A 21,301-nucleotide genomic window follows, 5' to 3' on the forward strand; every position below is an offset into this window, starting at 1 on the left:
TAATGTTCACAGCAACATTTTCAGGAACATAGCAACATAGAATAATCTGGCTGCAATAATACTACCTCTTTCCCTGAATGTTTGACGCCGTTGACTTTTTAAAACATGTTTGACCGTTCGTCTTATTCAAAAATTTTTGTGAAATATGTAAAACTGTATGTATACATAAAAGTATATTTAACAATAAATCAAATGATAGGAAAAGAATTCATAATTACTTAAATTTTTTGAATAAAACGAACGGTCAAACATATTTAAAAAAGTCAACGGCGTCAAATATTTTGGGATGGAGGGAGTATTTCGTTAATCTCCCACCTGCCGTAATATATGCAGCCATTCTGCAGCGGAACACATCTTTTGAAAACAAATAAATGAATGACTAATAGAAATCAAAATTTGTATGAGCATACGCTAGCTTATGTTTGCAGATATATATTACGAGGGCAAGGCTGTAGACACATATCAACAAGAGATGCATGCAAGGATACACAAGAAGTACCATATATATAAGTCCCTAAACATCCCAAGTGATGGTCATGCTGCACGAACGAAAAGAAAAAAACAAAGGCATTCCCTTGTTGTAACCAATCCTTACAGCTTACAACCAAACTAATATATGCTTGCCTCACTGCAGACAATCTCAGCATTAGAGGATGGCGTCGCACCAACATACTTGCAAGTTAATTATATTTGTCACATGACGAAATTAAAGCTGCAACCACTTGTTTGTAACTTGCCCCTAGCTACGCAACAAGATGATCAGTCTGGAGGATGATCAGGGGATGGATCGCCTCAGTCTTCCAACTACCAGATGAGTCGGGTTTGGACCGGGGGGATTTGTAGCTAAGGGTGCGACTGAGTTTTTGGACGCACTACAGGGAAGCCTTCGATACCTTGGTTCTCTTTGTGTGCTGGATGATGTGTGGAAGGAGACGAATGCACGTGTGTTCCACAACCGGGAGAAATCTGTTGGCTTGCTCTTTGGTGCCATCAAGGAGGAGGTCATCATCTGGAAGGAAGCTGGGGTTCTTAAGGGTTTGAGAGAGTAAAGCCAAGCCATAACTCCTTTTTTTCTTGTTTTGGGATGTTGTTTCTTTAGCAATCTCCATTTGGTTCCTGACAGCCTCTTGTTGGTTTTTGAAAACTTGTAAATTTGAACACTCCCCAATCATAATGAAATTTGGTCGGCATTTCTTTCGGCCGACCAGGCAACTAATATATGCAGCGCCAGTTAGGATATCATCCATGTGTATTACATGCTCCGTGCATGCATTTATGTGTTTGGGCACGCATGTAGTATGAAATTTTTTCGCAAGGAACAAAATATAATAAGAAGACCAAGAGCTAGTGTTTTGCAATTCTATTAGCAAAGTTCACAATTTGTTTGTTACAAACTCTTCATATCCTCATGGGTTGCCTCCTGCGAGGCGATTCTAGAGGTCCCCCAAACCCTAGCTAATATTCAGGGCTGAGGCAGTGACAGGGCTTCGTCGACTCCACCCAATAGTTTTCTCTCCATCCAGGCGTAGGACTGATGGATGCAAATCGATGTCATTTTTGCCGTCGTTCACCTTCATCGTGGTCTCGATCTCCGAGTGTGGCGGAAAGAGAATCAGATCCGGGCTTGGCTGGTCATAGCTGTCGTTGACTCTTCTCTATGGCAACAAGATGACCGAGATCGGTCGGTGACTAAGGAGCCAGGTGCACATCGACCCATCGCTATCATAGCTTCCACTAGCGGATGCACGATTTCCGACTTTATAGGATAGTGCCTCCATCCATGTGGGAAATGCCATGGATTCAGCCATCCATGGATAGCATTAATAAATGAATGATGGCATTAATAAATGAAATCTCTTATGGAAGTAGAGGCGGCAATTTCATTTATTAGTGAAATGATTCCCATTGTTAAGAAACAGTCTCTTCATAGAATGTTGCTTCACTTAAAAAAATCTATAGTCCACGGTACAGTTGAAATAGAATGCTAGGTAGACAAAACATAGACAGATCATTCATCATCCTCCGTGCTACTTTTGTAGAGTTATAAAACAGAACTATAACATATTTATAACGGAATAACTAGAGCAATATTATTTCCTATTAACAGGAGTCGAAAATGCTATTTCTAGAACCATTAGCGTACTAACAGAAGAGTACTGAAACATACAACATGTTACCCTAGCACAAAGCCACAAATTAGATCATGTCCACCCCCCCTCCCCTAGCAAAAATGATATCCTATCTGATCTATCCCGCCTACCACAAAATCCCTAATGCACAACAAGAGCACAGCCTTAAATCAGACTAGAAAAAAAAATGGGATTTGATGCGGCAACCTCGCTGACTGCTGCTGGAGAAAACAAAGTGGCTTCTGCATCGACTGTTGCTAGAAAACAAGGCACCATCTCGCTCACTAACCACTGCTGGAAAATCCATGGCACCCGCCTCGTCGACAGCCGCATAATTCGTCATGGCTGCCATTTCCACCTCACCAACTGTGCCATGGAAGCCATTGCAGCCACCTCGACATTGTCACAGAAAATACCGACGAATCACAGGCACTCACTCTACATACTTCACTGCTAAAAAAATAATAATATGATATGTAACACTATCGGTTCAAGCCCTGAACCAACAAAGATATGGGTGGCCCTACTGCTGGTTTACTTGTGTTCACTGGAAAACGAAGTGAATCAGCAGTGATGAGCTTTGCTGTGGTAGTGGTTCCATATAAAAATAATAAGGATGCGTATTGTATAAAAAAAGATTGAGGACAGAACATAGAATTCAATATGCATGACAGCTAAACTGCCATTGACAACAATTTTTTTAACAAGTATTATTACAACAGAAATTGGTAAAAAAATAAAAAAAGTAGTATCTGAGCGAAACAACTGCTCAATACATCAATCTTTTTCAACAATATTCAAAGGTATCTGAATGAAACAACAGCTCAATACATCAAACCTTGTTTCAACAACATCCAAAGGTATGTACAGCAATTAAGGCAAATCTACAACATGATCAATATAGATTTTCAGCTCAGTGACAGTATCCATCAGTCTTAAATTCAAAACGAGCAACTCTCCAAAGTCCTCTTTCCCAGTTGAACCATCTTACAATAATTCTACTCATCAGTCTCAACAGGTACATTCAAAAGGATCAGCAATAGACAAATCATGGACATCCTTGATATGCACCCAATCATAATAGCATTTCTTGGTTGTAAAATGAAAGTGAGCAGTTTTTGAAGCCCTTTTCTCAAACTCCAGCAGCTTTTGCTGTCGTGCAATAAAATATGCGTTACCATTGCTACGACCACCTGTAAATATCATATTCTCAAGCTTAGTCGCATTCCTTATGAAGAATGTGGCAAAGTTAATTTGTGATTTCAAGCCACGATAATTATCCAGCACTAATGTCTTCAGACATATGTCAAGGCTTTTGAGTTTTCTCCAATGTTTGCGGCGCCAGCAATAAGTTGCCCCATAATGGGATGCCTGAAAAAAGAAAAGGGAGGATAATGCAAGAACTTCAGATTAAATATCTTCTCGTTATGTAAGCTAACAAAATAAGTATAATAACACAATACATCAACAGAAAAAATATTTCACCGTGATGTACAATTTCTCCAAGCACTGAAAGCATCTCATTAACTCGATAACCCTGTCCAACCTGAGATTATCCCTGATGAGGGCTAAAATCTTGATGCTCGACACTGGTGTTGTGTAGTTAATAACCGCAAATCCCTATATTAATTATGGAACATGGCATTAGGACATTTGTAAATAATGTATATAGATTGACCATATTTTCTAGATAATGGATATTTCATGAAGTAATGAAATTATATCTGGCCTTTGCATCTAAAAAGGTTGCACACAGACCTAAAAAGAAAAAGAAAGGAACCCCAAAAAATACCATGAACATATCATATTATTGTTATAGCTTGCTAGTGACTCGGAGACAGTATAGTTTCTATGCCATAGACTCCAGAACAGTGACTTCCGGAACGAATTAGGATATGTTCATCAATGTTATCCGAGTAAAATTAATAGCATATTTATCCAGAGACATGTCTAGGATAATATATTTTTTTAGAGAATGGATTAAGACCTGGCCTTGAAACTTGATGTACATAGCTATGTTCTAACACAACATATAGATCAACAACATGAAGGATATATCATATATGCACATAGAAATTAATGTCCAATGCAGCTTGTAATCAATTCCTATAGATTGCTGGGAGTATGTAGGGATAAGGGGAAGCCACATCTATATACCTTAAAAACCACCTTGCCGAAATCGAGTCGGTAATAGCCGTCATCAAGGTCGTCTAGGACGCAGGCCTCCAGTTTGGGCGCCGCGATCACGGTTACATTAACGCCCAATCCCATTGCACGTTCAATATGGATCAACCTTTCAAGACATGGAGCATCCTCGATGACCACCTCTTCCAAGTGGAAACCCACCTTCCATACACAGTGATCTCCACAGCATGGGGAATGGAAGGCGACGCTTCTAATGGTAGGGGAATTGATGCGGAGGCATCGGAATCCGAAGGAACGTTTGAGCAGCAACCCCTCCAGTGCAGGGCAGCCGGCGATGATGCTATGGAGAGAATGCTCGGAGACGATGACTTCCTGGAGGGAGAGCAGCCTGAGCTGCGGGAACCGAAGCGCGAGGGTGGCTGTGCAGTCTGGGAGGCTGCATTGGCTAATGGCGGCGACACGGAGGGTGGCCGAGAAGCGGAAGGTGGACGGCGGGGGCGGGAGCAGCAAGAATGATCTCCCGTAGAAGGGGTCTTCCGGGACGGTGAACTCGAGCTCCTCCAGGTTTTTGAATCTCCGCGATCCGAGCCAGCCTTCGACCATGGCGGGGCGCTCGTGGATCTGCTGCGCGGGGATGCAGAAGCGGCGTACGGGCCCCGCGTGAACGAGGAGTATCTGGGTGACGAGGACGGCCAGCGCCGCCCCGTTGGCGTCGGGGGCGAGATCACCGGCGTCGAGGTTGAGCGGCGCGGTGCGCCAGACGGGGCGCCACCGTTTGGACAGGGCTCTGGTCTTCCCGCCGTCCTTGGTGGGAAGGCGCGAGATGATGTCGCCGAGGACGGCGTCGGGGAGGCGGCTGATGAGATCGAAGCCGACGTCCTCCTCGCCGTCTCCTCCCCGTCCGTCTCCGGCTCCAGGCGGCGGTGGAACATGGCTGCGACTGCGAGCCCTTCTCGGCTCGCGTGGTGGCGCTGCTTCCTTGCTCTTCCTCGCCTCCCTTCCCCTCTTCCTGGTGAGCGGCGGCGGCGGCGGCGGCGGATCGGTCGCGTCCATATCCAAGGGGAGCGCAGAGTCCGGAACACGCAGGTGAATGTGACTGTGTCGGTGGCGGCGTTGCCCTAGGTAGGCTGTCGCTAAACTCAAGTCCAACGCACAGCGGATTAATTAGCGGATCGGCCGGGCCTGCACTTGTCTGTCTGATAGCTGGGCCATGCCTGATGTTCTGGCCCATATAGCATCAATTAATACAAATCATTAGCGACAGCCGGCAGCTTGTATTTTTTTGTCCCGAACAAATTCCTCTTGTTTAGTTGTTCAAATTAATTTTTTAGTCTCATGAGCAACTGAGCCACTCCAGCAGATTGGTAGTAACACTCACAGTGGGTTCTAAGATCAAGCATTTTTGCATATCTGCGTATGGATTTGCCTATGTACAAGGGAGGAGACTAGGGATCGGTCGTCCGATCCAATTCTGCAAAAATCGTGCGTATTTGTGCAAAATTACTTTAAACTATTTTTTCTCTTAAATTATTTATCCAAATCATGATCCGATTACACCATTAAATTCGTTGCAATTAAATCTTCAAAACAAGTCCACACATGGATATATTCCGACGAAAAAAAATTTTAGCTTATTATTGAATTTTTTTTTAAATGTTGCACGATGTTCCACCAAGTATATCGGAATTGTTTCACTAAGTAGATCGAAAATGTTTCAATCGTTTAAATTGGGTGTTGTTTCACCTTATATAAAAATAATGTTTCAGCAAATAGCGAAAGAATGTTTCAGTTCACTGCAACATTAGATCTATACATAGTGAAACATTGTGAGTACACTAGGTGAAACATTTTTGGTGGAACAAAAAAATAAAACAAATTCCCTTAATAGAGGGTTTCCAAAATATGTGGGTGATTTGTTGCAAAAGAATGTTTCGTTCACTGCAACATTAGATCTATACGTAGTGAAACATTGTGAGTACACTAGGTGAAACATTTTTGGTGGAACAAAAAAATAAAACGAATTCCCTTAATAGAGGGTTTCTAAAATATGTGGGTGATTTGTGGCAACGGCGTGTTCCATAATATCAAAATCCACTGCAACATTTACATAGTGAAACATCACGAGTACACAATATGCAACATTCTAAATGACCTAATGAAACGTTAAAAAATTCAATAAAAACTCATCAGAATATAGTCGAGTAAAATCTTATTGTGAAGATTTAATTGTAATGAATACAACGGTATAATCGGATCTCAGATTAGATAAATAATTTATAAAAAAAATCATTTGAAGTTGTGAAATAAAGGAGTATAAACATGCGCTAGGAGCACATGGGAAAGAATAATTAGAAAGATGAATTTGCTGGATGTACTAAGTTGAAGAGAATAAAATCATAATAAAAAAATCATTGGTAGTGAATGTTGCATGCTGTGTAGGTGGTGGGAGTGCGTCTGATTTGTATTGGTTGGATCGGGCGCCCGACCCTAATCAGTTTCGATGTATAAGCTGCGTGACTGTGTATACTTGTAGTTAATTTAGTACTTCTAACTATAAAAAAAAATGACGAGAGGGAGTGCGTAGTGTGTATTTCATGGCATGTCCGAAATGAGTGGAACTAGCGAATTCACTCAACATACACTACTACATAATTCATTTTTCTGTGCGGTCAAAATCCAATTTTCCGTGCGGAGGTAGCGCCCGTTCGCGTGCGGGCAGCCCAACCGCACGGGATAATCGATTATTCCTGCGGTCGTGTTAAGTCGACCGCACGGGATAATCGATTATCCTATGCCATCAAATTATACCACCCGCACGAAAAAAAACAAAAAAAAATAAAATCGACTCATGGTCACCGTGGTCGCGCCGCCGTCGCTCGTGGTCGCCATCGTCCTTGTCGTTGCCGTCGCCGCGCCGCCGCTGCTCCTGTCGTCGCGCCGCCTCCACTCATGGTCGCCATCGTCCTTGTCGTCGCCGTCGTCGTGCCGCCGCCACTCCCGGCCTCCGCCGCAACCGTTCGCCGTCGCCGCCACGACACCTCTGCCAGCAGCCACCGCACTGCCTCCCTTGCAGTCGGTGGTGGCGGCGACACCCCGTGTGCTCGGTGGGGAGGGGAGGAGACGAAAGAGGCAGAGAGAGAGAGGAGTGAGTGAGGGAGAACAAAAGGGAAAAGGAAGAGAGAGGATGTGAAAAATTTGAAGTGGGTGAGAGGGAAAAGGAAGAGAGATGATGTGAAAAATTTGAAGTGGGTGAGAGGGAAAAGACGGAGAGGTATTTTTCCGTGCGGTCCACTTAAGAGGCCCGCACGTGAAAATTGATTTTCCCGTATGGTGCTCTTTAGTCGACCGTACGGGATAATGAGGATTATCCCATGCGGTCGGATTAAGATGCTCACACGGGATAATGCATTTCCCTGTGCGGGCGACAGTCCGGCGCCAGTCGCCTGGTTTTTCTAGACGGCGCCACTTACCGGGTGGGATGGTGGTCGCCCGGTCCGTCTGGAATCTACCGGGGTCGGCGTCCAGAAAAATCATTTTTTACTAGTGATAACAGTATGTTATCAATGTGCATTAAAAAGAATAAACAACACATGTTGTGGCCAAAAACCATTTCACCATGCCAACTACATGTAAGACGTTTGTACTACCTTGCCAACCCAACCCACTAAGCTCACAGGGAGAGAACGCCATCTTCCTAATCAAAGCGTGAGAGTTGAGACGCCATGAGTGCATGCTCATCACCTATTACATGAAAAATCCTCTAGTCAAGGATCCGAGATTACAGAACAGGTTCGAGCGAGAATGGGGCTGCAAAATCTCAATATAGATCAAATGGGCAAGAATCCCATACGATGTATACACGCTCCCATCCAAGTGCTGCCCGTGCGGTCCACTTAAGCCCATTACACGGCGGTTGTTGAGCAGATGTACTCTATGGTTTTCGCGGGTTGTCCATGTTTATTGTCTATTTCGGTCATTGTAGTAACAGAAAGGGGGGAGGAATTCGGTTCCGCTGAGGAAACCGAATAACATTAACTCACAACCAGGGGAGGATAAGGGAGGAGACGTGCAAACCTGACCACACGGCGAAGGATGACAGAACCGGGCCAGGCATGGGTTGGGCAAATACTTGGTTCAACCGACCCAGCCAAGATTCGGTTCTGGGATGTGTACCTATTCCAAGCAATTTTCTTTTTCTCCAAATAAAATCTATCACCATCATCTTTGCAGTAAGAGTCTTAAATTATTTTATCCGCAAAACAGAAAACAGGAGCCATTTTCATCTTATGGGAAATTGCTCATGTTGAATAGCATGTTCTAGCTGCTGGCCTCGAATGAAATCGATAATTTGATAATGACCTGTTAAGTTCTAACTGCTCCCTTAGCTAATAATAATGTATATCAACAGTCTAGCAATCCAAAATTTTCAGCTTAATGATGACATACTGCAGATCCATATAAAAATAAAAAAAACCATATATGTTGCATCAAAAAAAATTGAGAGTAAAACATAGACTTCAAAAATTAATATGGCCGGTAAAATGGGATCAACAACGATCCTGTGATCCTGTATTACAATTGATATTTTGTAGAAGACACAGGATACTGTCCCTGTCGAGGCTGTCCTCATGATCCATTTTCTTCATCTCTACTTACTTAAAAAAATCCGTAGTGGTGATGGTTAAGCTAACGTAGACACACGATCCAACGTATACCTGCGATCTATTAACCGTGGATCAGAAAATCGGACATTGTAGAAGCGATCCCATCGCGCTCCTCCTCTGCACCACCATCGCGCGACTCCTCCGGGTCGCGATCCGCATTCAGCTAGAAAAAAAACGGCGCCGTCTTCGTCCGCATCCAACCTCGCGCCATGCCCCATCGCCGTGCCGCACCACGCCTCCACCGCCGGCGCCCACATTGCCACCGTCTCAGCCCCGGCTCCCGGTCTCCATCGCTGCGAGCCTCACGGTCTCCATCACGCCGGCTCGCCCTTGACCGATCCCAGCCGCACGAAGCCCTCCCGTCGCCGACGCCGACCTTGCCTTTGTGCTCCTCGCCGCCAATGCCGATACCCGCATCCACGCCTCCATCATCTTCTGGTTTTCTTCCCTGCCACCGCCCTGCAAGTCGCCGTCGATCCGCCGCCAGCATCCAGTCTTCGTGGCTGAGTCCCCTTCGCCGCGCACAGCCGTCGTTGGAGCGAGCACCACTGTTGCATCGGCTCTGCGTCTAGCCGCTGCCTTCACAATTAAGTCGCCGTCGATCCGCCGCCATTCAGTCTTCGTCGCCGAGTCCAACACAGCGTCGCCCGCCGCCGCCGCCATCTTCACCGTCAACGACCTCTCCTCTCAGGTTTGATTGCTCAAACATGTTGATTGGATGTTGTCTGAGCTCCCAGATTCATTTCGTGTTGCAGAGAATATGATGTAAATTACCCTGTGATAGTTGACTGGGGAATTGTATTTTTTTTTCTCACTTCTTTCAACGGAATGCTTGGTTTTTGTGCAGCTGTGGTGCTGGACATGAATCTTGGTTTTTGTTTGAGGCCAACCTGTAAATGAATCTAAATAAGTAAAGGACATCTAATCAACAAAGCAATATTTTATGGTAGAAAATCACTAAAAGCAGCATGACGTAGGAGACCTGAAACCACTTTTTCCCATAGAAAAACTACCCATAATATTCTTTTAAATGAATTGTGGGAAATCGGCAAATAATTCAATCAGGTAGCCACTGCTATTTTCTATTTAACACAATTTTGTGGTTATTCAAAGGCAGAATATCTGCCCATACGTCCATATATAACAGTCACTCATGCTAATTGATCAGTTAAACATAGCACCGAGGGTTAACAGATATGGAACATACGATCGTGATCAATGTTTGTAACTTTAACAAACATGTCTCCTTAAAATCATGTCATCAACGGATTTTGGTGTATCACATATATAAAATTACAGTTACTTAACATATGCTCTGACAGTTGTTATTTTAATCTTTCTGGTGCCTTGACATTATAATACTATCAAGCATCACCAAGTACACCTTTTTTTTCTTGATCTGAAGTTTTCATACAAAAACTAAGGATTATTTACATATCAGTGGTGATAGCAGAACAGAGACGAAATCAAACCAGCGCCGGCATTTCCTTAACATTTATAGTCATTCTCATCTTGGCCTCTTGGGGTTGGTCATTTTTTTTTTTTTTTTGCGCTGTGAAACATATGCCATATCCTTCCCTGCTTGATCTTTTGTATTCACATGGAAATAAGTATACCCATGTTTGAACTACTGTCACCGGCTAGGTTGCGGAACTCAGGTCTGATTGGTATTAATTTGTTTGATAAAAAAATAGAAATTGTCTTCATAAAAATGATGAATTGAAGTTGAATGGGATCCATGCGTCTGCTTTTCTATCTTATTTGGGTCTAACTCCAAAGTGCTGCAGTTTTAGGAGGGATGTCACCACCTTTTAGCTTTCTAAGTATTATTTCTGTTTTCGGGACTACATCTCGCATTTCAAGTTCAAGAAGTACCGTGTTCTCAATTTCTGCTTGTTCGTTCCTATGCACTGTATGGCTTTTCAAAGATATATCTCCAAACTGTATAATACATTGATGAATTGCTGTTTTTGGAATGACCTTAAATGCTGTAACATACATCAATACGATAATTTTCAATCACAACAATTATTTGGGTACATGTTCATATTTCTTCTTAATTTGATGTAAGTTGCAGTTACCACCTGTCCGGTGGTACACCTCCCAAGATAGAGAGGTAGGTGCCATAGCTAGCCATCGGTAGAGTACTCCCTCATCGGAGCAGGTAACAGCATTTCGGTGCATCCTCTGCCATCGTGGGGGTGCAGCTGACATGCGAAGCTTGACGATCTCTAGCTGGAGAAGAAGGCATGCAGTTGAGGGGCCAGATGTGTTTAGTTCCTGAAAAAAGTTGGAAGTTTGAAAAAAGTTAGGAGTTTGGAAAAAAAAGTTAAAAGTTTATGTGTGTAGAAAAGTTTTTAATGTGATATGATATGATGGAAAGTTAGGAACAGGAGAAACTAAACACGGCCTGAAATGGAGCCTAAGATGCGGTACAGCCCAAGTCCAATCAGCAGTTTGCGTTCTGCCTTTGCCATTTTAAATTGCAAATGTGGCCAAGGCGCTGAGCAGCTGGGGCAATTCAGGAAGATCTCGCACGGCTGCACAGCTGAGCAGTCTGGAGGTGGCTGGCAGTAGCTGCTGGCTCATCAGCCTAGAGCAAGGCATGGGAAGATGAAGAGACAATCCAGTCAACTCATTCGGCAAGAGCAGAGGAAAAAAAAATTGGAGGAAGAGCAGCATACAGCAGTATGCTCAGTTGCTCACAGGGTATTTCTAGAACTGCCTCGTAGAATTTCAATGCCCTTTGTGGTCAGTTGGCATTTTGCAGCACATTTTTTGAAGCACTTCTAACCATTCGAATATATTATCCTCATGTGAGCAAAATTTTCACATGCTTCCATTTGATCCCATGTGCTGCTACCAGACGCTTTCAGTGGCACCACTATGTTGGGTGGTTTGATCCAAAGTGAAGAAATTATTCTTGGTGCTTGACATGATGCTTAACAATGGTGCAAAATAAAAGGATGAAAGGGTACAGTTACAATTTTTATTGGTTTATAATGATTAATGTGCTGTACTCATTTTCTCTTGTCATACAAAAAATATTGACTACTCAGCTGCTTCTTAGGCATCTGCGTTTGTAGTGTGAAAAGAAACCCAGTACTTCAGGTTCGTCGATTCATTCCCCAAATGACAATCGATGATTAGTATCTTACAACTACTGCACAAACGCACCCTTGATAACGGTTTAGTTGTTTTTCTTCTGAAGAAATAAGCTACTAATGACATTACTAGCGACATAAAAAGATCTGACTCATCAATAAAATGCTTTGCCTCCTGTCCAAATAGAGGTTAGCACTTGGATTTGCTATATTTCATAGTATTCTGTTGTGAGATCTAGCATTATTTAACTTTGATAACTAAATTGTTGGCATTTTCTTTGCAGTATTCGTCTGGAGTACTACTGTTGATGAATATTCTTCACCGAATATAGTCATATTTTGGTGCCTGTTCTTTGTTTTTGCAGAGCCTACAGTGTGGTTTTCCGCCCATTGATTTCATATCACCATTTCACCAGACCTCTGCCGAATGTCTTTAGTTCCTAAAAGAACCCAACAGTTTTGGAGATATCTATCAGATTTACACAAAATTTGGATTTTTTATGACTGGGTGCACTCCTGAAATCTGGTCTTATTGGACTATAGATCATCAATTTCATAGGATTGATAAAACATGCAAATAAAAAATTTTGGTACTATGTCAGTAAGAAAATCCAACTCATTGTGCCCAAACATGAGACTTTGGCATGATATCTCTGTGCGATTACTGCTGATTGAGCACAAGCATAACCGAATTTTCTGTTCCTCCTTCTTATTTCATCTTTATATTTTTTTTGTTAGTACTATGGTAAGATACCATGTTGCATCTTGTAGGTAGTACATTATCTCTTGCCATGTTGTGCATAATGCAAATGAAATAAATAAGGGGCAATTTCGTTCGTGCCCCTACTTTGATGTCCAATATTGATTTTGCCCATGTTTTTTAGGTTTTCGCTTTTGCCCCTGTTTTTTTGAAACGATAATAAATTTTGCCCCTATTTTGGATGGACAAATTAACGGTATTAAATCCTTGGCAAGAAGACATTTATACCCTTACTCATGTTGCACACTTCCCCTATTTTGTTCATCGAATGAGAATTTGCCCACATTTAGCAGATGAAGCTTGCAATTTTTATAAATCTTTACAAATATCAACAAAATTTTGCTTGAAAATTTGACATCTTCAAAGAAACAAACAAACAAAAGTCATGCAAATCTCCTCCAGCTTGTCGCAAACGTTGTCTACTCATGACTGCATGGTCGGGCCACCGCCGCCGACTTGCCGTTGCCAACCCGCGCCAAGCCATCGCCATCACCTCCTCCTCTGACCGAGAGGTCGCCGCCAACTTCCACGCCGAGACGCCGCCGCCACCACCTCCTCGCGTCGAGCCATCGTCATCGCCTCCCCCTCTCACAGAGACGCGCCGCCACCTACCTGTGCCGAGGCGCTGCCACCACCTCCTCACGACGAGACGCCGCCACCACCTCTCCGCGCTGAGCCACCACCATCACCTCTCCCCAACTAGACGCACGGTCGTCGCCGCCGCCGCCACCTTCCGCCCGCCCGGCCGAGCAGCCGGCGACATTGCCTCCTCTCCAAACCGAGCAGCCGTCGCCGTCGCCTCCTCGACATGCCGAGCAGCCACGCCTCCTCCCTGCGCCAAGCCGCCACCACCACCTACTTGCGTCAAGCCGCCACCATTGTCCTCCTACCTGCCAAGGCTTCCTCGCGATGCCTAAGCTGCCGCCACCACCTACCCACGGTCATTACTGCTGCCGTTGTTTCACAATGGGGATTCGGGTTCGAGAGGGGAAGAGTCGACGCCGAGAGCCTGATCCTGGAGGTCCACAAGTAGTACATGGATATTTCCTAGGGGTAAAAGGGTCAATCAATAATTTAAAAATTCATCGTGTCCTTTTCTGTCCAATTCTTCACCGCACTAAGTCTGGTCCTACTCACTTCCGTAAAAAATGAAAACCCTAAAAGTAGGGGTAAAATCAATATTGGACATCAAAGTAGGGGTAGAAACAAAATTGTCCCAATAAATAATGATGGAAAATTCGAATTGCGCTTAACAGTCCCATCTACGTAGAAGCTTGCATGAATTTTTTTTGTCTTCTTCACTTCAAAGCCAAAGGCGAAAATATCCCCTTCTTCGGGTGGTGAAACCAGGAATGCGTAGTTGATTCTTTTCCTACTGATTCTTATTGTTAAAATTGGACTCAGTTTGTATGAAAATCCAACATTTTTTTCTCTAAGTGAAGAAATGTTTTTTTAAGGGCTCATATCACAAAAATTGAACTTGATTAATGGTTATTATTATTTTTTCCCGTTGCAACGTGTAGGATCGAATCACAAGAACTAAGCTAACCAGAGGGGGGTGAATGGTTGGTATACCAAAAACCGAAAACTTTTAGCGGAAATAAAAGTTACCCTCGAAATCGACGGAAGTCGGTCTGACCGAGATTAATCTACCGGTCTGACCGAGTAGATGCCGCCGGTCTGACCACCCGTATGCCGCAGGTCTGACTGCCGCGTGCCGCCGGTTTGACCGACGATAGATTGCCGGTTAGACTGCCGAAACCTGGTAAACACAAATTGAAGAACTCTTAAAGTGGATGACGACTTTATTGATTCTCTCTGTGTTTACAAAGTACACCAACAACACTCCTTACAAAAATTTCGACTAAACTCGAAACCCTAACTCAAAACTCAACTCAATTGCTCTCCAAAGCGATACAGGGAAGCCTCACGCTCCCCCTCTATTTATACATGAGGTAGGCAGCCTAAAGCCACGAACCAAACTCATACTAGGAGTCATAAACACCTTAGGAAACCCACTAGTACAAGAAAGAAACTTTACATAACCAATCATACCAAATTTGGACTCCTTCCAAATTCGACTCCGCATCCCATATGCACACAATACCTCTATCGTATGCCATATGGAATCTCCATCAACCACGTGCATCAACTCTAGCCTTAGTATACCGCATGATCTCTGACCACCACGAACGTCGTCTTATCCCCAAGCCGACTCCCGGTCCATCACCGCAAATACTCTCCCGAGACATCGAGTCACCTACACATGAAATAAACAAAGAAACCATATTCCGAGACCAAGCTATCTCCAACTTGACTCATTAGTAGCAAACAACAGTATTACAAACGTATAGTATCCATTTAGAAGCCATAATCATGAAATAAACTCGGATATCCAAACAAACAACTCGAAACCGAAACCGACAGTGTGTCGGCCGGTCAGACCGCGGGCTGCGCCGTTCTGACTACGCATTACACGCCGGTCTGACCGGCTACCAGAGTCCGGTCTGACCGGTCACATGAAATAATGAATCCTGCGATCACCTGTGAATCCAATCATCTCCAAAACCACTTCAGGAATAAATTCCAAATAACAAAACCAATAATCTCCAATGCCCAATTGTTCATCGCAGAATAATAATCAAAAGCACCTTTGATTGTACAATCTCCCCCTTGATGAACACATTTGCAAACCCATTAAAAATGTTTTGATGTTTGGAAAAATATAAACAAAAGTGGTAAAAAGCACACTTCGTACAAATATACACATCGTGCTCAAAAAATCCAAAAGAAAACTTCTCCCCCTTTTTAAAAGAAAGAAATTCCCTCATGAACCAAAAACATGCTCTTCTCAATAACAAAATTCACCTTGCTTCTCCCAAAAATCCAAAAATTTTCACATAACTTTTCCCCCTTTTGACAATGATTTCATCAAGCATAGGAATTATGTTCATTAATGTTCAAGAGCTTAGCATACATATAACATATCAAGTCATGTGTTGCAATAAAAAGAAGATGAACCCATCTATAATATAACAAGCATGCATTAAAGTATAACCATGAACCAAAGATTTTACAATTTAGCTTGAATCAACATCTTAACAAGCACATAGGTTGAAAAATAAACACTAAACACATATACCTATTGCATTTATCACTCTTTCTCAAATAAACTTTAGCACAAAATAACCAAGAGAATATTTTTAACTTTTTCTTTTCTTGAGCCTTTTTGCTCATATTTTTCTCTTTTATTCCAGGTACGTCCTTGTTGTCAAGACTGTTTCTAGGGATTCGATACCCATTATTTTGCTCACATCGAATACGTCCTCGTCGTGAAGACTGTTTCCAAGGATTCGGTATTCATTTTTTTCATATTTTTTATTCTCTTTTCACAATGAGCAATTAAAGCTATTTGAGGAATAACAATTCAATAAAGCATATATATATAAAGCATTTATAAATCAAACCATATGCTAGCATCAACATTGCATATTTGCTTAATTCAAGTATAGAATTTAAGTGTCATGCATCATCTCCCTTAAAAGCAAAATCTAAACCTCATGAAAAGACTAGAATACATACAAGCTATGCTAGAGACAAATAAACCTTCAAAGTATTGCTAGCATGCACAAGAAAATACCATATACATAAACAAAGCTCTCTTTTCTCAATTTTTTTCATTGTCATATTATTTCTTGATAAAACCATGAGGTACAAACTCCCCCTCAAATCATGCCAAAATGATGAATTATGCCCAATTCACCACGAAGAAAAGCAAAGCGATTAGAATCCAAAGGTTTAGTGAAAATATCAGCAATTTGCAACTTTGTGTCCAAAAACTGCAATTCAACATCTCCCTTCTCAACATAATCCCTCAAAAAGTGAAAACGAATATCAATGTGCTTTGTGCGTGAGTGTTAAACAGGATTCTTAGCAATGTTAATAGCACTAGTATTATCACAAAAGAGAGGTAGTTTCTCAAAAGTAAGACCATAATCTTTCAAAGTAGATAAAAGCCAAAGAATCTGTGAACAACAACTAGCAGCAGCAACATATTCAGATTCAGCAGTTGATTGATCAACACTAGATTGTTTCCTAGAAAACCATGCAATCAATGATGTACCAAGAAAATGACATGTTCCACTAGTACTTTTCCTCTCAATTCTACAACCACCAAAATCAGCATCGGAATATCCACTTAAGCATATAGAAGATGAAGTAGAATATCAAATTCCAAACTCAAGTGTATGATTCAAATACCTCATTAGTCACTTGACCGCTTGACAATGTGAAGCACGAGGAGAAGTTTGAAAGCGTGCGCACAAACACACAGTAAATTGTATGTCTGGCCTAGAAGCAGTTAGATACAACAAAGATCCAATCATACTTCTATATTCCTTTTGATCAACAACTTCACCATCTTCATCAGGATCCAACACAGCTGTAGAACCAATTGGTGTTGAAATTGGCTTGCAATTCTCCATCTTAAACTATCTCAAAAGATCCTTCGTATACTTCGTTTGATGCACAAAAGTACCTTGAGGAGTTTGCTTAATTTGCAATCCCAAAAAGTACGATAACTCACCCATCATGCTCATCTCAAATTCCCTGCACATAGTCTCAGCAAAATCTACAACCAAAGCGTGAGTCGAACAACCAAAGATGATATCATCCACATAAATCTGAACGAAAAGTTGATTATCACCATGCTTAAGAACAAAAAGCGTTTTGTCAACCTTTCCCATTGTAAAACCTTTTGCAAGCAAAAAGTTCTTAAGCCTATCATACCATGCCCTAGGAGCTTGTTTCAAACCATATAAAGCTTTAGACAATTTAAAAACATGGTTGGGAAAATTAGGATTTTCAAAACCTGGTGGTTGTTTGACATAAACTTCCTCCTGTATAAAACCATTTAGAAAAGCACTTTTCACATCCATTAGATATAATTTAAAACCTTTTGAAGCAGCAAAAGCCAACAAAAGTCTAATTGCCTCAATTCTAGCAACAGGAGCAAAAGTTTCATCAAAATCCAAACCCTCCACCTGAGTAGAACCTTGAGCAACAAGTCTAGCTTTATTTCTCACAATCAAACCATCCTCATTTTGTTTATTTTTGAAAACCCACTTGGTTCCAATAATATAATGTCCAGAAGGTGGTTCAACTAAAGTCCAAACTTTGTTTCTCTCAAAATTTTCAAGTTCTTCATGCATGGCGTTAATCCACGATTCATCAGTTAATGTATGTGACACATCTTTGGGTTCAAAAGAAGCAACAAATGCGGAATTTGCACAAACATCATGAGTCGTTACCTTAGACCTTGTAGTCCGCTCACCTTTATTACCAATAATTTGTTCCGGCAGATGTCGTCGTTGAATGTGCAAAGGAGCTGTGACTTCTGAAGTTGATCCACGTTCTGTATCATTACTGGTCGAAGTAGTAATTTCCGGAGGACCATCTCAAACAGCATCAACAGAACCCTCAGCCTACGACCCTGGCCTGTCTGACCGCACCTCCTGTGCCGGTCTGACCGGAGGTGTGCCGGCGGTCTGACCGGCCTGGCGCCTGGTTTGACCGGCCGAGCCGACCTCGTCGCCGTCGTTGTCGTCGCTCTCGTCTTCGAAAATACGACCATCCTCCCCCTGAACCTGTGACAGTGTACCTGAAATATCGGGTCTAGTACATGGACTAGCCTCATCAAAAGAAACTTCGCAAGTCTCAACGATTTTGTTAGTCTCCAAAATAAGTACACGATAGCCACGAGTGTGTGCGGGGTAACCAAGAAACAATCCATCTGTAGAACGTGCCTCAAACTTATTCAAATTTCCAGATTTCAAGACAAAGCATTTGCATCAAAAAATGCGCAAATGTGATACTTTGGGTTGATGTCCAAATCGAAGTTCATAAGAAGTTTTTCCAAGTTTAGATCTCAAGAAAACTCGATTTGAAATATAACAAGCAGTGTTGATAGCCTCAGCCCAAAATTTTCTTGGAGTTTTATATTCATCCAACATCGTTCTAGCCATCTCAACCAAAACACGGTTTTTCCTTTCAACAACACCGTTTTGTTGAGGAACACGAGGAGAAGAAAATTCATGTTCAAGACCTCTTTCGTTGCAAAATTGTTCAAATGAAGCATTTTTAAACTCACCACCATTATCACTTCGAATTCTTTTCAAAGAACCAGGAAATTCAAGATCCAATCGATGAAACAAACCACGAAAGTGTTGAAAAGCTTCGTCCTTAGTTGCCATAAAGAAAACCCAAGAATATCGAGAAAAATCATCAACAATAACCAACACATACCACTTTCCTTCAACAGATTGCACTCTAGCTGGACTAATAGTGTCCATTTGTAATAGCTGTCCCGGTGCATCCGTCATCACAGAAATAATAGGAACATGTGAAGAAGCAACCATCTTAGCATGACGACACGGTGTACAAACCAAATGAAGATCTTTCTTAAGTTTAGGCAAACCACGAACAAGATCCAAACTACTTAATCTAGTGAGATGATCAAAACCAACATGTCCAAGTCTACGATGCCAAAACATCACATCTTTATCAAACTTAGCAACTAAACATGTTATCACAGGTGAAACATGAATTTCAAAATCAGCTTTAAACACTCTTCCATAACGAGAAATATTCAACACAGAATCACCACAAGAATCAAAAACTTTACTTCCAGTTTTCTTAAAGTGAACCTCAAAATTTTCATCAACAATTTGTGAAACTGAAAGCAAATTATACTTTAAGTCCTCAACCAAAGCTACATTCTTCAATTCAAAATTTTCATTTACCTTAACCAAACCTGTAGCGAGAACGGCACTTGTAGCAGCATCACCAAAGATAATCGATTCAGTCTTAGATGCCTTCTTTAGGGAGGAGAACCAATTTTTATCACCGGTCATGTGTCGCGAACAACCGGAATCCATGATCCACACGTTCTCCTTCCTTGCTATCAAAGCCTACACACAAGCAGAAGTCGAAGCCTCAGTACTGGGGTTAGATGATAATAAAAATTTAGGAATCCAGTACTGAGACACACGACCAGCAGATCCAATAGGCATATATCCACGTGCAAAATCAATTTTAGAATTTTCAGAAAAATTCCTCCGAGGCCGGTCTGACCAAGGTACAGTGGCCAGTCTGACCGCCTCTGTACCACCGGTCTGACCGGTGCCCGGTCTGACCGACGCTCAGTAGCCGGTCTGACTAGTCATCGGTCTGACCGTGGGACCCACTGCGGTCTGACCGGTTTCCTCGAGGGAAAACCCGATTTTTGCCACTTTGATTTTGCAAAAGCAATCTCTCTCTCATTTTTCTGTTTATGAGCTAACCTGAAACAAAAACCAATAATATGTCCATCTTTGCCACAAAAAGAACAAGTATATTTTTCACGATGATTAGACACATTGGTAGCATTAGAAGATTTAGCAACACAAGCAATAACAGGAGATTTTGCATGCACAACATTGGATTTTGAAGAAGATGCATTCAAGGTAGACATGAAACCAGCAGATTTAAACACAGTTTTGTTAGTATCAGGTTTAACCAAAATCTCACCACTTCTAGCACCAACACCTAACACAACAGGATGATGTCTAGAATTATGAGCATAAGGATTAAAACCTAAACCACGGTTATGTGTGCTAACCTTTGATTGATCCAAGATCATGTTGAGGTTCTTTTTACCATCAGAAAATCTTAGCAAAGAATTTTCAAATAAGAAACCTCTTTTTCCAAATTAGCACAATTTTCACAATCTACCATGACACCTTTGCTTTTACGACATTTAGGGCAAGAAAGCACTTCATTGTTTTTCACAACATCTTCCATGAACTCAACACGACCTAAAGCATCTTTCAATTTCAACTTATTCAAATTACATGTTGAGCAATCCAAAACATCATGAGATTGTTTTGACTTTTTAGCAGAAATCATATTAAACATCAAGTTAGCATGAAAAGCAATTTGATATTTTTGCAACAACTTTTTAGTTAAAAACAACTCATCCAAAGTGCGTGTGTGCAAAGCAAAACTACAAACAAGAGAAGATCTATTTTTCAAATCATGTACAGCATTAACATGTCTAATTTTTGAAATCTCACTCATTAAAACCTCATAATTTGAGCAATCATCATCATTAGGAATAAGAGGTTTTAACCTATCAGATTCAGATTTAAGAGATTCAATGATAAATTCCTGTTTTCTATACATCTTCTCACACTTCTTATTTTTTGCACTCAAAATATTAATAGCTTCCTCAAAAGCACTCACCTCATTATCTTCATACTCTGTGTCAGATTCACCACGCGCCATGAAGCAAACATCGGAGACGTTCTTTCCCTTATCATCATCTCAACTTTCACCATCTACATCACTTAGTGGCTCGAAGGCGGCGCAAACTTGTTGAAAAGCCTTCCTGAGATTGTCCAGCTTCCTCCCTTGGGATGAACCCTTCGACTTGTTGTTGTTGGGCTTGTTGTTGTTGGTCTT

At 41.9% G+C, this 21,301-nt stretch overlaps 2 protein-coding genes across 3 annotated transcripts; one reads left to right on the forward strand and one right to left on the reverse strand.

Moving 5' to 3' along the window:
* Positions 1-2,772: 2,772 nt before the first annotated feature.
* LOC9271169 (F-box/LRR-repeat protein At3g26922) lies at positions 2,773-5,399 on the reverse strand. Of its 2 annotated transcripts, XM_015790855.2 has the most exons (3): positions 4,287-5,399; positions 3,615-3,749; positions 2,773-3,500 (listed from the first exon to the last, which is right to left on the reverse strand). In XM_015790855.2, exons 1-3 carry the CDS (start codon positions 5,325-5,327, stop codon positions 3,141-3,143), a joined length of 1,536 nt encoding a protein of 511 aa, XP_015646341.1. In that variant the 5' UTR covers positions 5,328-5,399; the 3' UTR covers positions 2,773-3,140. The 2 variants fall into 2 exon arrangements, with proteins under 2 accessions (XP_015646341.1, XP_015646342.1); XM_015790856.1 differs by lacking the exon at positions 2,773-3,500 and having other exon boundaries at positions 3,594-3,749.
* Positions 5,400-13,227: 7,828 nt separating this feature from the next.
* On the forward strand, positions 13,228-13,719 carry LOC107275559 (uncharacterized). Its single transcript, XM_015790451.1, has one exon. The coding sequence runs from the start codon at positions 13,228-13,230 to the stop codon at positions 13,717-13,719; it is 492 nt and encodes a 163-aa protein (XP_015645937.1).
* The last annotated feature ends 7,582 nt before the right edge of the window (positions 13,720-21,301 follow it).

Source organism: Oryza sativa, chromosome 7 (genome assembly GCF_034140825.1).
Source record: "Oryza sativa Japonica Group chromosome 7, ASM3414082v1".
NCBI classification, from domain to species: domain Eukaryota; kingdom Viridiplantae; phylum Streptophyta; class Magnoliopsida; order Poales; family Poaceae; genus Oryza; species Oryza sativa.

Bases quoted from the DNA above. Each gene is read 5' to 3' on its own strand.
- LOC9271169 (XM_015790855.2), bottom strand. From the start codon at position 5,327: ATGGACGCGACCGATCCGCCGCCGCCGCCGCCGCCGCTCACCAGGAAG. The intron at 3,750-4,286 runs GTATATAGATGT...TAATTAATATAG, and splicing joins TCGGCAAGGTGGTTTTTAAG to GGATTTGCGGTTATTAACTA. The intron at 3,501-3,614 runs GTGAAATATTTT...TTCTTTTTTCAG, and splicing joins TGGAGAAATTGTACATCACG to GCATCCCATTATGGGGCAAC.
- LOC107275559 (XM_015790451.1), top strand. From the start codon at position 13,228: ATGACTGCATGGTCGGGCCACCGCCGCCGACTTGCCGTTGCCAACCCG.